Below are 16,685 nucleotides of genomic sequence, written 5' to 3' on the forward strand. Positions count from 1 at the left end.
TCTTCTTTTGCATCATTCCGCTTATGGTTGCCAAGTATCAAATCATACGCCGCAGTATTTTCCCTTTATTCTTGCACATCTTTTTATTTGACTTGTTTTGAGTAGACAGGAAGTTATGAAGCGAACGGTCGCTGCCCTGTCATCTTCAAAGATAAATCTGAACGCGAAATTTGAATGAAAGCTGAACATAAATCTACTGTATCATGCGATTCTTCAAAACTTCATGGGAATCGACTGATATAGAACCGTATATGTTTGTTTTACTTCGATCTAATATTAGAGCTACTAGATGATGCATCTCCGTCTCATCTGTCACCATAAAGACCGCCCAAGGAGCTGCTCTTCAATATTTTCTTTTTAGACGATGGTTTTTTTTTATTTCCCTTTCTTGGTATGGAACTGCTTCGTGTCAGTTTGATAGATAGCCTTCGTTATAAAAGGGGTTGGAATGGGGTTCACCTTATGTTTGTTGTCATCTTGTATGTTTGTTCTCGTTTTTGCTCTTTGGGCTGACTTCAAGTAGCGGAACTCGGAAGAGGGAAAGATGGCGAGAAAGGGGAAAGGCACATACAACAGATTTCATCAATTGGTTTGTTTTGTTGATGTTGGGAGCCAATCGCGGCAGCAGCGATCCGATGGAGAGCGCTGAGGAAATGACGATAACGACGAAGACGCGGACGACAACAATTGAGATCGAAGAGATGGGGGGACGCTCGGCGCCACGTTTGAATTGTGCCGTTTCCAACGGGAGGAGATGACTCCCATGTTTTTTTCTCCTGCTTGTCGTCGCATCCGCTTTCATCTATCTCTTTCGACATCGTTAAACCAATCATCGAGTTGGACCAAACAGAAAAAGAAGAGAGAAACGGTGGAATTTTGTGCTGCTCAGATATCGCTGTGTTCTTTTTTTTTTATTTTTTCTCCTTTCTTTGTGTTGGCGCTCACGCGGGACTCTAGAGCAATTTGGCCGGCCGTCGGCGCCCAGCGTTAGCGTCGATGGTTATTTTTCTTTCTATGGATGGAAAATAGGTCCTGCAGAGCACATACTGTTTACTTAACTGAATTATATTTGGGTCGCACTTTTTTCAATTCCCCAACGTTGTCATACTCTTCGGGGGTTGCAGATCTGTTCGGAATTAAATCCCATGAAACCCCTTTGCTATTTTTATATTGGGTTTTCAATGCATTAACTCTACGTTCGATTTTTTGGGCTGACTGTTTTCACTTGCGGAAGAGAAGATGAAAATTGTTTTTCAGTTTCCGGTCGTTGATGCTTCTCGCCAACTCCAACTAACTCTCGACGCCGATAAAAGCCATGCGGTCACCATTTTGTGGACATTGGAATCAAGACTAGGGAAGAAGTCAATCAATAAAGAAAATGGGAAGCGATGAACGTTGGCGGGTGGAGGAGGCGTGCAGAGTCGGATGCCAAACGCACAAGATGCCCCCCAAGTTCTTATTGTTCCGAGCCAAAAACAACGGCGATAGTAGTGTCTTTGACGAGTTGATGATGATGGGAGATTCTTCATCCTCTTGAACAAAACCTCAATCTTTTGGAATGAGTTTATTCGGAGGCGAAAGGGGCAAACGTTGTCGGGGGGACAACAAGAATTTCGAGTGGCCAAGTCGGGACAGCAGTTGGAGGAGAGAAAAGAATGGATGACGTACGAAGAAGATCGATCTTGACTTGTGCCGACTTGTGAGTTTTCAGAGACTGCTAGGACAAACAAGTAGTCTAGAGGATTCGTAATGACGCTCCTGTTTGAAGTATTCCGCCAGTCTTTTCCCGTCTTTCTTATGCCCTTGCGTATATTGCTGTCTCATCTCTCAATCACTTGACCGTCCTCTTTGTTCCTATTTTTCCTTGCATATTGAACGATGAGGGATGGCAGGTTCAATCCATCTAAGACTTTTAAGACTCCCAACCACCCGAGCGTGTTTTCTTGAAATATGTAAAGTATTTCACGTCGTCGTGGGAAAAGCAAATCTATCGAGCACGCGCTCCCGCATTCTAGAAGCTTCATCCAGCGGTTCATCTCTCTCTTTTTCCTTTGGGTCCTGTTTGTCTTGGAAATTGATTTCATTATATCAAAGGAAAAAAACGGTGACTTGTATGTCAGAAGCGGAACGCATATTTTTTCATTTCGTGTTGCTACAGCTGATTGATCCAACACTCGCACACTGCAAACTTGGTGGCTCCTCTTGTAGCTGGCGCTTCATTTGGGTTTATTTTATTATCATTTCTTTACGACTCCCCTCATATAGTTTCAGCAAAAAAGAAACTAACGTGTTGTGTATCAAAATAAAATAAAAGCTCTTTCTTTATTTGGGCTAACTAATTTATCGTATTTTTTAAATGCCAAAAATTAAACTCATCAATTATTTTTTGGGATTTAATGGATACAAGTAAATAACATGGCTAACGAAAGTGCACACTTTTCACCGCCGCCAACGTCATCGCGTTGCAAAAAAAAAGTGAATAATGGACAGGATTATCGCGTGCGTTGCCGTTTTGCCGGTCGACTCGTTACGTTGTGTTCGTGGTTCTAGACGCCCGTCCGTTTCAGTGCTGCTGGCGGATAATATTAAATTACCTTTGTCAGCTCACCCAACCCAGTCCAAACTCTAGGGTATAAACTCGGCACGGACTGGAGTAGAGTTGAAAGCCGGCAGTTTTGTTTAACCACGGGCAATCTCTCTCCATCTCGCTCTGGGTAACTCCCGTGACAAAGTTTTCAAAGCGAACGCGAATGAAATCAGACCAATAGACTGGCCGGTGTCCGCGGGGCTTAAAGTGGAAGTTGTTGCCATGATGATGACGCACTTCGAATCGATTGAATAGTTTAAACAATAATTTTAATTCCGTTCTAAACGCTTATTCAATAGATATTGTGACGGGGAAAATCCCTCAGGTGAAATTGCTTTTGCAAAGTGAAATTCTCTAGTCTCCACTGTACGGTTTGAACCGTATGAAATTCGTTGCATTGCGGACGTGTGTGATCGTGAGAATGTGCGTGTTGTATAGCTAGTTTGGCCGTGGAGGCGGAGTTACCCAGCTTATGGTGGCAGCGCATGCGTCCTCGTCGTTCCACAAGCTTTTGGTTCGGCTTGATCTATTTTGTTTTTTTATTTGCCTCGTTTCTTTACTCCTCGACGGCGACGTCGACGTCCCCTATTTGAACTGCACTGCGGGCAAGAGCCTTGGATCTCCTCCACCCTCTACCACCACCCGATTCACCATCTAAACCGTCACACTCGCCTTCTTGGCTTCGACTCCCGAACAAGTTCCCTAGGAATTTCTTCAGTTCGACACCCGTCCCGCTCTCAGCCGTGTGTTCTTTTTTATTATTCTTTCTTTCTTTCTTTAACTTGTTTATTTTTCCCGTTTGGCGCGCTCCGTGTCTCACGGCTCTGCCACCCCTTTTTTCATTGTCTCATTCGGGAGGACAGGGGACAGATCATCAGTGAACATTGTGGCAGACGATATCGCGTTGACTCGTCCGTCCGTTCGTATGAGATTGTGAACCTATAGTGTGTCTATTGATGGCCGAAATCGGCATTCTCTCCATTGGTCACCATCTGTTCTCCTAAAAAGAAAGAAACGTGCAGCAGACGGACAAATAGTTTTGCGCTGTACTCGTTGACGTTTTGTAACGTAGATTTTATCGTTTCACCGAGCCATGTGGAAAAGCGTCAAAGAAACTTGCCGTGAAAACGGACTGGCTTGTAAGTATTTAATCTATTTCATTTTTTTTTTTTTTTTTCGTTTTGCTTTGGTTGGTTTTGATTTCCCAACCGAATCATTTGAATTTGGCGCTTGAAGTTGTCGGCGAGAAATTACATGAAGACTCAAAGTTAAAGCTCCCTGAAATCCCTGCGAAAGTGTCGGATTACCAAACAAGCGTGGTGCTAATGATCGTTATCGATACGATTAAGTTGGAGGAAGCCCTTCAGATGGCTTACATCCCAATGCTCTTTCAGACTTGCCTCTGTCAAGAGCCCTGAGAATCAGGAAGGAAAATATGTTGACTGATTTGTGTGGGTATTTGATTTTCAATCTTGTTTTTCCTGATTTGTTTTCACAACAAATAGCGACGGTTTTCGTATATGAGAGAGACGGTTTCGTATGTTTTGGAAGCGAATTAGGAAGAAAAATGGCAAAAGAAAATAGAAAAGGGAATGAAAGAGAAAGAGGATGATGATGAAAATGATCGCGGGAGAGCGTGATCGATCGTTTTATAACGACGGTTCTAATTGGAGAAGAGAAAACTATTCAGCAGAAGCGGAAGGCCGGCTGTCATCACCTTCTCCCGTTCGGTTCGAAAAATCTTTCTTGCTCTTCCAAAAAGATGATCTACGACCGGTCTCTGGTACTTCTAATGAAACTCTTGTTATCTTCTTTCTCATTCCTACTTTATTCCTGGAAGTTTCGATTCACGTCGACTTGGATTTCTTTTGAGTCTTTTTTTTTATTCCTTTGATCATCTGCAACCGACAGCCGACGGGGTTTTCCATTGGGTTTTCTTTTAGAGACGTGACTGAGTTATTCGTCATATCGAGCCAAATCCATTTGACCGGTTGTGCTGGTGTTGATCTCGTTGCTGTGGGTGGTAGAACTTGTTTGACTAACACGACGAGATTGAACGTTGCGTGTACGCCATATTTACAGGATTAAGGTTTCCATCAAACGGATTTACTCTTCGTGCGTGCGGAGGCAATTGGAAAAGACGTCAGACACTTTTTCCTAGTCCAAGCTATTCTCAAATAAAACAAATCGTTCCCTACCTAACGACCAATTTTGTACGGCACTCTTCCATCTTCCGAGTTTTTCATTTGAACAGGGAAAAAAATCTTAACCAATTTTTCATGGGCCTTCGTCGTGTTGCGTGTTGGTTGTCTGCCGTGTTTACCGTCGACGTTGGGCGGAGTAGGTGAAGTGATGGAAACTTTGTTTGCGTCTTGTTGCATTTGCAATTGTCGGTGAAAAATGTCACGGCGTGACTAACATTTGCGTTTCCAAGTAAAAATAGGAGTAAAAGCGGAAAAGGTTTTCTGTGCATCCGCAATTGTCAGTTTGAAGTCACGCACAACGTCCATTGACGCACATGCTCGAGTTGTCCGTCTCGTCGACGCTGGGGAGCAAAAATCAATTCGACGAGGGTCTCTTTCTCTCTGCTTTCCTTTACGACATCAAATCAAATCAAATTGAAATGCGAGAGCGAAAGGACTCACCGGTCGGCCGGTCCTCTCCACGTATATAACGGGGGGAAATAATTGCATGTTATCCCACATGACATTGTCAATGTATTTATATGACCCGCGTCTGAAACTGAGCCCCAGAGTGTCTTTATATGCCGCCCACTGGCCTATTTGCCCAAACTGCCGGCAAGAGGGAAAAGCAGGAATGTGTTTGCGCGCAGCATAAAATGTCCTTTGTGAAATCTTTTAATATGAAAAATTCAAGCAGAAAAAGGAGCGACAGACAGGCGAAAAGGAAAGAGAGAGAACGTGGAAAATTTTTCGATGGACAGGACCTCTGAGAGACGCAGCACTTATTGTGACTGGATCGATGCTGTTACACAGGAGGGAAAAAGGGGAGCCGGGAAAGGGACTTGAATCAATGGGATCTCAACGTCACAACACGAAAAAGATCTTCTCTTTGTGTGTTTTTATTTGCTTTTCGTTTCTTGTCGGAAAATAAGCTCATGTGAGCCATATCCTTGTCAAAAACGTCATCCACGTCTTATTATTCTCCAACAGAGAATAATACGACAAAGTTCGTTTCCCTCCCATTTTCTTGCAACGCTGTTGGCGTTCAATTGAGCCTATCAGCTTAGTTGTTCCTCTCGGTCGTCTGGGGATTCGTTCGGCACCTCTCGTCAAAGTTATCACGTCGTTAGCCCTCCATTTACCGTGGCTATATTCACACAGACTATAAGAACGTCATTTGGCAGTGAACTCACGGTCTACACAACAACTTTAGTCTCCTCCTCCAGCATCATCATCATCCGACGCCTTTGGTCCGTCTCCAGGCCCGCTGAAATGCTCAGCCAAACGTGAACATCCTCCTCATTCTCCTCTCCTCTCTCTCAGCTCTCCCATCTCTTATTTTTCGAACCTCCTGTTTTTTTCTAAACTCGTTTTCCTTTCCTTATGTCTACTAGACCAGAAAGAAGAAGGGCTCCGGCCGAAACTTCGTTTTCATTAAGAAAGCGTGAAGCAATCATGTGCACATGTCTCTGTTCTTCTAGTACGGTCTAAAGGTGTCGAGGAAAGGAACAGAAGGGACGAGCGTAAACTAATAAAGAGATCAGCCTCTCCTTTGTTCTTCGCTCGTCTTGGATGGGACCATACGTGTGTGTGTGTATCTCTCTGAGTGTATTTATAAAACAGACCAATTCCCCCCGGTGTGGAAGTGGATAGACCCCCAAAACATTTTGGCTGTCTCTTTTCACTCCGCCGAATGCCCCGGTCTCATCCCGACCGCAAACAAACGAAGGACGTGTGTTGGCCGCTCAGTGGTCTGACATGAAAGACAGCGAGACCATCAAAGATATTGTCCCTTTCTTCTCTCTTTTCGAGAGGACAAAGTTTTTTCTTGTTATTTTCTCTTTTCTCTTGCGTCGAACGGGAAAAAAAGAAAGAAAAACACGGTCGTTACTTTCTCGGTTAGTTTCACGATCACCTCTGTTTGGGCTCACCTTTTGTTTGGGCTCCTTACGCTCCTTAGAGATCCTAGTCGTGCATGCTACTGAAATATTGTCCAGTACAGCTGCTGTCCATTACCGGGTGGGTCATCATCAATACACACCGACCTGCTTCATACGTCTTTCCAATGGGAATGCAATGCCGGTACGGCAACCTAAAAGAAAAGCGTTGCTTAACCTTGTCGTGGCCTGATGACGTCACTTGTTTATTATTTGAATGGAATCCAACTGGCCAAATTAACCAGCGTTCTGATTGACAATGACATGATGACTTATCGGTTCGTTAGCGTAGGAGGGTCCACTCTGGGAGTTCTGGGCGGTTCATCAACGACTTCTGGCTTCTCGTTAGTTATAAAACAAGTTGACTCGACTCTGCGAGTTGGGTCGATAGATTCTGTCGTCGAATGCGGACACATGTGCGTGCCAGTATCGTACAAGAGTATCAATATAGCTCAGTTGATGGATAGCTAATTGCGACTCTTATTCAACGGAGCGCAATTGGAAGAGCTCCTTGATCCGCCCTTGCGCAGTCGCCGGCCGTCTCTTTGTCTTCTCCCAAGTCTTGGCATTTCTCTTTGTCGCTCTATGGTAACGTAGCTATACATAAATATCGAGTAAAATTGCATTACGGGATGGATATGATGCGTTCAAAAAGCTATTTACATACGAGAATCGCTAGGGAATTGCCTATCCGGCGCCGCGGCGAACCGGAGGTGCATAGAGGGATTGCCACGACGCCTGGCGATCAGAAGTGGAACCTGAACAACATCAAAGTCTTTTGAGCCGTGTAGGGCTCTAGACCATAAAAGGAACCCCTATAAGTATCTGAAAAAGAGGAAACAGGAGAAAAAGAAGAGAACGGAAAGTGAGTTGGCATTTGTCCTCAAGCGACTATGTCGTCGAATCCTTTTTTTATTTTTTTATTCAAGCGACAGCAGCGATGTCGTCAGATCTTCATCTCCTATCTTTCCCTGTCACTTGCCTCTTCAAAAAAAGGGAAAAAGAATAGAAAAAAGTCCATTGGACGGTGCCCTGTGAATCGCTTTCCGGTGCCCTTTGATATTCTGACTCGCCCCATCGTCTCCCATCTTCATCGTTTTCCATCGCCCAACTGTGCGGCACTCGAAAAGAGACGATTACATTTGGGAAATGGAAATCCGTCAAGGCTATTACGTTTGGGGCTTATTTAGCCAAAATAGAGTGTGACACGGCGCGCCCGCTTGAAAGTGTTTCAATGGTCGATTCCATCAACTCTGCCTCTTCTCGCCGCCCACTTCTTCCTACGCCACACTTAAACATACTCCCCGGAGCTTTCCCTCCTTCCATTTCCGTTTTTTTTTTTTTTTTTTAACTCGTTTCGTCAGCAGAGCATCGAGTTTTAGATTACTCTGGCGCAAGTATAAATAGACAGCGCGGACATTTACTATCGTATCACTGACAATCGAAGGAGGATATTGAGCAATATCATCAACGAGAATAACGGTGTTTGCGGAATCCTACACATTCAAATATATCTCTCCTAAAGATCAAAGGATCCAATAATGGCCTACAAGTAAGAAGTCGCACTGTCCAGTTGAACAACAAACGACGCCAATAGAAACGAAAGGGCATGTCTCCTTCACGCTCCGGCAATCCAACTGAAATTCCTAACAAGACAAAGAAATTTCGAGTCGGGGCTCTCTAATTAGAAGCGTTGGGCCAAGATGAGCTTCGTTTTCTTTTCAGCCAAACTGGAATTCGATGGCCACTCCAGTATAGTCTCCTCGAAATGTTCGGGTCCTCTCGTCACGCTCACTCAAGTGACTGACGGCGCGCTGCTGCTGCACTAGCAGCTTATTCTTGCTCTTGACTTTGCAGGATGTCCTGTGCATCTTTGCAATTTAAAAAAAAAAACCTGAGTGAATTTCACTCGGGAATGGATTGCCCTGCGAAACTTTGAAAAGCCAACAAGACTAAAAGCTGGCAGCTTCACAAACAGGCTCGACGCCATTTCTTGGCCTTTCAGTTCGTCTTCTCTCAACTTCGTCATCCATCATTTTGTCGGACTCCTTTTGTATTTTGCCACTTTTTGGGAGAATTCGACACCAATTTAGTTTACATTGGCGAGCCCCCATTGTTAATCCTTTGAATGAGAAATTCCTGGCTAACTTTTGGATTTTCGGCCGCCAAATTAATGATCAAGTTGATGGCCTCATTTTAACTTCTTGATTACTAGCCTGTTTCGTACAAGAAACAACTTTTGAAACTGCTATTTGGAACTTTTTTGGTCGACGTTGTAGTTTCCAAGTTTTATTATTGTTACGTCACAAATCATGCAAGAAAAAACTTAAATATAGTTGGGCTTTTCAGAACGGTGGTAACATTATTAATAAGCTTCCAGGGAAATGTTTTGTATTTAAAAAAAAGTTATGTTTCTATGCACTTTAGACCATTCTCCTGCTACACGCTCCCCGTTTCCGGTTTGGTGCTCATTATTGAAACAAAATCGTGTTGAAAAAAAGAGTTTAAAAACCCCAACTTTTTATGCGTTTGCGTATGGAAATTATATCAATACCATGGATAGTCATGCAGTATAAAAGACGCCTTCTTTTTGTAACTTCCCCCTAAGCGATATAACTTTGTAATCTCAATAGACAAAAGGGTAAATACAGAACAGATTGTATAGGCTATAAAGTGGGATCTCAAAATCCCCCCAAATTCCGCCAGTCAGTTTTCTATAGTTGTCCCCGTGTATACAAAGAAGTTTCTGCGTGACGACAACCATATTGTTGACATTGTGCTATATGGAAGACGAGTTGCGAAGAGTATAAAGTGGAAAAAATAAAAAAAAATAAAATGTTATTGATGGCGACTGTATTTTGACGGGACACAATATTACTTTTTGTCTTTATTGTCTTTTCAACGTTGTGTGTGCCGTATCTTTTCTTGCACGTCGGTTTGCGTTTGGGGTTTTCCTTTTTACTTTGAGATTGCCCAAATGTATTTTTATACAAACAGGATTGGAAAGGGAAAAGAAAAACGAGAATGTCATTCGTCTGCTGCTGGTGCCGCCAGCAGCAGACCAGCTGATGTGAACTTTGCCTGCTCTCGACATAGTTTGTCTTCTTGTTTACACGCTAAGGGCTCTCGGTACAACAAAGGACCCAAATGTCATCCGTCATCCGCACGCGGATGCATCGCAGTTCAGAAATCCCCCTCCCGCCATACATCACGAGAATTGGCGCAGTATCTCGTTGTTGGTATCTCTTTCCTCGCATTACTAATACTTTGCTTTGGCGCTCTTTCACGGGGACATTTTACAGTTTGCTTTGCGCCGCTCATGTGGAGAGAGTAGAGTCCAGTCTCTTTTCTTTTGTGGTTGAGTGGACATTGGACATTCGGTTCTGTTCTGACGTTTTCGTATTTCATCATCTGTCTCTTGCCGACTATTGCGACGACGTAGGATTGTCTCAGGAAACGACCATTCGGATGGCCATCCGGGATAACCGTCCGGGAATCCTCGGACCGGATGGTCGTCCGCAACCAACTAGAAGCTGACACAACCGTTTATAGTCTGGGCACACAAACAGAAGCGTATCGCCAGTATTTGTACGCTCCATTCTCTTTCTGTTCTGCTGTTCATCATCGCTTCAATCATCGTGCCATCCGCGCGCTTACAGTCTGTCCTCGTCCATTGGCAATCAAACAACGTCGTCGCTCTCTGTTTTGTTATTGACTCGTTTCTTCTGACAAAAACAAAACGAAGCTAAACAAAGCCCATCCAATAGAGGCACTTGATGTGGGAACAGGCGACGATAAAGCACCGGCGTTGATGTGATTTCAATCAACGTATATTACGGCCAGGCTCACTTTCTCCAAATCCCCATCAGATAAAAAGTATGTTCCTCTTCATTTTTTTTCTTCCTACACATAATGGAAAGGAACAGATCATCGCCTACGGATATCTCAAACTGCTGCGACCCGGAATTGATTCCCCTCTTCTTACTTGCTGTTCCTTTCCCGTCTGTTCGATGCCGCATCCGCACCGCATCCATCAAAGAAGAATCTTTTTTTTTTTTTTTTGCTTCCGTCGCGTTTTCTTTTATTTCGCGTTCGACTATTACCGTTGGACCTGATGAAACGTTGCCAGACGGAGAAGTCTTTTAGATGTATCGTATGTATAGTGTATTCTACTGAATACTTTGATGTGTTTTTGACATCATCAGTTGCAAGACGAGGAAGAGTTGAATGGGGGATGGAAGATCAAGACTATCGGCAAAACCCTCGGCAAAACCGGAAGAAGACGTGATGGTATTTAATAACGAGATCTATTCGCCTGACTCTCGCTCAACATCTTCCGGTCGACGGAGCCAAAAACTCATCTGCATTTCATTGGCTGGCCTCTTTTTCTTGGTGATAGCTCCCCAGGAATAGAAGACGATTTATAGGATTAGAAGTTATAGGAAAACGAAACGTAAAAAAAGGAGGGAAATAAGATACGTCAAATCAAGAAAAAGAATCTCGGCCCCATGAAAAGGGACCCGACCGACCCAGTGGCTGACGTAATACGAAACCGTTCGATGGGTTTTCGCCTAAAAGTCACGATCATCGCTGGTCACTACGCCGATTCGTTTAGTCTCTTTCCCAAGTTGATCATTACAGGGAGACACAATCCGCTTCACACCCACTGACTTTGTGATAGGGACGATTCCGTTGGCAATCAGTGCCGTATAGCATCGAGAAAAGAGGGCTGTATGGGCTTCTGGTTGGTTAGAAACAAAAGAGAACTGCCCATGTCAATTTGCTCCGGCATTGTGTGCTGTATAGAGGGGTAGGAGTTGCTGGTGATGATGCTGACGCCCGAACTTCTTTTATCCCCCTAAAACGTGTGTCGTGATGATGGTGGTAATCATTATAGACGTGGCTAGAAGGGACAGATGATGATGGTCGAAGATTGGCCCCCACCATTCATTTTACGTCCGACCGTTTTCTTAAATCTCTTTTCTTTCTTCCTCTCTGAGTTTCGGGGGCGATTTTGACTTTTTACAAAGTCAATTTAAAGTTGCCAATTCATAAAAGAAAGGGTCTTTAGCGACTCTGTATAAAAGTGCCGAACACAATGATGGGGGTACAAAAGCGACTTGATTAGGGTATAACGCGGGAACAATTGAGTCGCCGTTTTATCGTCTTTTTTCCCCCATTTTCCCACTCGCACACTTTTCGCTGCGTCTTTTCTTTTTTGATTTGTCTCGCGTGCCCCAACAATTCTTCGCCCTGCCTATATTCCTTTATACATATACAATTTATTTATATTCTTTTCTTTTCTTTTTTCTTTCTTTTTTTTTTGTTGGCTGTGTGCTCGTTCTTTTAGCCGCCATGATGATGAACTAGACATTCAGAGCTGAGCTCGTTCCGCCGGCGCTGAAATAATGCAATCAGCCGAACAGCGCGCGTGCGTGCATTACACAAAAGGAGGCCCAGCGCAGAGTGGCCGGGATTTTCTTTCTTCCACACTCTCTCTCTCTCTCTCCCCCTTTGTGTGCGTATACATCTATACATTTATACTGTTAGCATTATATCTGCAGTATAGATGTATGCAGCCGCCAGGGGGAAATCGGTTTGATGTGAATATGTATAGAGAGGAAAGAACGGTGGAATCAAAAGGAGTGAGAGTACGAGATAGAATAGAGTATACTCCCGTATATAAGATTATAGGAGAAAAACAGAGAAGAGTGGACTGGTTTTCTCCGGGGAGGGACCCGTAACATCAGCGTCTTGTCCCGCCTTGATTGGCCCTGGCCGGCAGATGGTGATTTCTTCCATCTTTCTTTTATTTTGTGTTTTTTTTTTCTTTTTGGAGGGCCGAGTAGCTCCATGTTTTTATTCCATTTCTCTGGCGAGTCTAGTCCTCCTTCATCCTGGTCGTTGGGGTTTATTACAGCCACCGCGAAACTGTCGTTGCCTTCATGAATTATGGAGAAAGAAGCGAGGCAAGTGGTTGCTTCTGCTGCTCCGCGGCTACTTTCTTTAATAATAATTCGTCGACAGCTATATGAGGACGAAGGTGAAACGGAATCCGCTTTTCTTCTGGCGTAATTTTTCGCTTGGCAACGGCTGCGACAAAAGAATCAAAAGGTCAAAACAGTTTGACGGAGCTCTGAATCGCTGCGATAATCAAATTGAATAGGCACGACAACCGGAACTGAATCAATCAGCAGCTAGAAAGAAACGGAAATAAGAATTTGGTCGAAAGGTCGGCAATCAAATATTTGATCGAATCTGTCCAATCTGCTCTAAACCCAAACGCTTGTCTTGGGTTGCAATTTCTCCCTTCTTTCCTCTGTCAATCCAGTCAAGTCCTCGGAGCCGCTCTTCACGGCGCATATATATAACATGTGAGTAGGAGGGTCCTCGGTCCTATCTATCGCTTGGTATGCGAAGGTTCGGGGAGCAATAGTATAGGCGGAAGGAGAGGGGAGCGAAGAAAGGAAGGAGCTAGCCAAGAGAAGAAAAGAGGAGAAAGACGGAGAGTGCGTCGGCGGCCAGAAAAGACGCGAGCACTGACAAAAGACGCCGCGAGGTGTCACAAATCGGACATGGACGCAGCTCGAGCTGAGCTGCAGTAAGAGCGGCGTCGGGAGCCGGGCAAGGAATCGAGTAGCGCTAGGGAGAGGGTGTCGGGCGTGTCGATGGTCGGCGGCGCTCAGTCGGGACATGTTCGCCTTAGAGTTGGCATCGGCCCCCGTCACTTCGTCCTTTTCGGATCGTTTTGGCGGTGGAAGCGCAGCTAACGGAGATGAGGCGGGCTCGTCCATCCCACCCGAATTCAGGAGCAAGTACAGCACCTCCTTTGCCGATTACCCGCAGCCGCTGTCGGACCCAGTCAGGACCAGAATTTGGGGGCCGCCTGTCGTTCGCGGATCAGCAGGCAAGAGTCTTTTCTCTCAGGGTTTAGTCGCTAATGGCAATCAAAAGCAGGTGGTGTTCAACTGCGAAAATGTGTTGCTTTTCGTTTTTCTTTTCCCCTGTCCGGTGTGAATTGAATGGGCTGATTTAATTCTTTCGGTCCCATCCGCGTTCCAAGAAAAAATTGTTGAGTGTCAGTCAATTAGAGAAACGTGTTATTGCCGAGTCATTCGTAATCTTATTTCACCCATTCGCCTCTATTTAACAGCAGACCCTGGTGGACCTGGCATCTGTGCATTCATCTTGACACTCTTCTCGTTCCTGCTCATTCTGGCAACTTTTCCGCTCTCGCTATGCTTCTCCGTCAAGGTAAGACATTTCACTTTGGATGTAATAATACTAGCCTACGCGCACCAGTGTTACTCACGGCCAGGGAAGCAATTTCAGTTTTAATCGGCTTACATGTCGCACAGTCTTGGGGACATTTTCCTTTTAAATTTGTCGCCGTTTCAGTTTGGCAAGTTTCCCTAATTCCGTTGGTGCGTCACCGCCCGTTGTGATTCGACACTCCATTACCAATTTTTTCGATCCATTTATAATGCTCCCCTTTGATCATTAACGATTTGGTGCGTCGTCAGTTGCTGCTGCCGTGACGGGTTTATTCTTCTTTTGAAACAAAACCAGGCCAACAAAATCGATGTGAAATAATTAAATTTGAATTTGATTCGATTCCCCCTTTTTCTCCTTATATCCTTATCCTTACTATGTACGATGCCGTGTGTTTCCCTTTCGCTCGAATAATGTACGTTTTAAAAAAAGCTTAATGCATGCTCCGCAGAGTTTACCGAACGTAGCTTAGACAGTCAAAATGAAAAAGAAAAAAAAAGCCACAATCAAGTCAAGCTCATCCGGCATATCCGCAGTGCGGGTAAAACACTTGAGGAATATTCAGTGGCCGCTTTTCAACTATTCCGCCCTTATGTCGCGTATTCTCTTGAGAGGACTAGAAGAGTATAAAGGAAAGAACAGGGTTGTCTACATTCTTGATGAGGAGAACATTATTAGCTCTTGTACTCTGTACGCTTGAGGAGAACAGGACGGTGTACACTGTCGACAGGGTATAGCAGCAGCCGCGGGAGCTGGTGAATTTAATGCCAAGTCCCTGCGCTAAGTTAAACCCTTCCGTTTCTCTTTATTCGCGTTCCGGATCTCGTCGTTGTGTTTTGAAAATACACAAAGCGAAGAGCAATGCGGGACTAGTGGTTCGTGAACAGAGCGAGGTAAATAAGGAGGGGGGGCTTTGACTTGTCTTCAGAACAACGATTCTAAACGAGGAGAGAGAGAGCTAGAGCTATAGACGGGGTTCTTAATTGGCAAGTTGATGTTGGTTGCGGTTGAAGGAGGGGAGAAGAGAAGAGAGCTCTTTTCATCCTCTTCTGGGTAGATTGGAGTGTCGACAGCAAGCGAACAAAGTTTTAAATAATGAGCCACCAGCAGCCAACAGACGCAAATAGATGTGTGTAGTGTACGGTATATAGTGGAGGCCTGCTCTTTTTCGGTGAGTTATGCAACGACCCAAAGTTCTCAATCCCCAATTTGTCTGCGGGATCTTCGCTTCTCTCTCTCTCTCGCTGCCTTTTTCCTTTTAATATTATCCCCACCAATCATGTCAAAGTTTTGTTGATTTTCCTCTACGCCATCTGATGACTTGTAAAGGTATTTACTCACGCTCCGGTTGTTTATTATTCACGCCGCTAGGTGGTTCAAGAGTACGAACGAGCCGTTATTTTCCGCTTGGGTCGTCTGCTCAAAGGCGGAGCCCGAGGTCCCGGCATCTTCTTCATCGTTCCGTGCATCGATACTTACCGCAAAGTTGATCTTCGTACCGTCTCGTTCGACGTCCCACCGCAAGAGGTAAGCAACTAGTTGCTGGTTTGAGTTTTTTTTTTTTTTTTCTTTTTGTAATCACTTTCATTTGCGCTTCGCCGACCATATCATCTGCGCTACGATCCTCTTAATAATTTTCCTTTCCAATTTGGAGAGGAAAGAGTCGATTATATTTATTGTTTTTTTATTTTTAAATTATCGTCGATTTGGTGGGGATGGAGGGGGTATTAGCGTCAATAAGCACGGGAGACTGGGTGTGAAGAAGATTCCAATAACTCGCTTGAATGAAAGATAAAATGAGATAATGACGTTTTTTTTTCCTGCTAACTCCGCCGGAACGAAAGGCTTATGCATAGACATTATTTCCTGTTTTTTTTTTTTGTACCTCCCTCTTAACAACACTGAATTTTGATTAATTATATAGCTGAATAGATGATAAGGTTTAAGAATCGTTTTGCTTGTTTGATTCGCCTTTTTTTCAATTATTATCATCATCAAGTCCATAAATTTACTTTTTCTACTTTGTCGTTGCACAATCTTTTATTCGATTGCAGTTTCCGGAGGGGAAATCTTTACGCGTAATCATTTAATAGCCCCCTTCAAAATCGTTTTGTTTGCCAAATTGATTTTGCTAACTTTAAATCAATTTCCTTGCCTACAACGGGCCGTGAAGTGTGACCATCTGCCAATGCGGGAATAACAAAATAACTACGCGTAAAGATTTTTCCTTTGGCAATTCTCTACATGGTATTACAACGGGCATGGACGTTGTGATGCATTTCAGAATAAGAGAAAGGGGGAGGGGAGTTTTTTTATTAAATCTGAACATTTCAATCGATGTTTATTAATTATTATAAATTCAATGATGTTATTTATTTCTAATGATTTCATTGATATTTTGATTCGGTCAAACAAAATTATCCGAATCTAGCGTGAAATCGTTTACCCCATTTATTCTCATTGTACCACATTATTATTACTATATTCTTTTTTTTTAATTAAATTACATTATCTTTATACCCCTCCCCCTCCCCTGGTTGAATGTGGAACGGAGCCATTTGGAATCTGTGCGATGATACGAAAATCGAAATCTCATTTCTCGACAACATGTTGACATTATTCCGTCAACTTTTTATATTAGATTCTTTTATTGTGTTATTTTTTCGTTTTCTTTATTCGGTTGGACGGGTGATGCTGAGTTTGTTT

General features: G+C 43.8%; 1 protein-coding gene across 16 annotated transcripts in view; it reads left to right on the forward strand.

Annotated features, from left to right (window-relative positions):
* Nucleotides 1-16,685, forward strand: part of LOC124201758 (mechanosensory protein 2-like) — a 44,782-nt gene that overhangs the window by 22,173 nt on the left and 5,924 nt on the right. For 7 of the 16 annotated variants that reach the window (XM_046597979.1, XM_046597981.1, XM_046597975.1 and 4 more), the window contains 2 exons: nt 13,861-13,961; nt 15,351-15,506. In XM_046597979.1, coding sequence (XP_046453935.1) covers nt 13,861-13,961; nt 15,351-15,506 — 257 coding nt within the window. Of the gene's footprint in view, nt 1-2,981; nt 3,727-13,312; nt 13,615-13,860; nt 13,962-15,350; nt 15,507-16,685 lie in introns of those variants that run through there. The other 9 variants (XM_046597980.1, XM_046597982.1, XM_046597978.1 and 6 more) reach the window with 5 other exon arrangements.

Source organism: Daphnia pulex, chromosome 9, assembly GCF_021134715.1.
Source record: "Daphnia pulex isolate KAP4 chromosome 9, ASM2113471v1".
NCBI classification, from domain to species: domain Eukaryota; kingdom Metazoa; phylum Arthropoda; class Branchiopoda; order Diplostraca; family Daphniidae; genus Daphnia; species Daphnia pulex.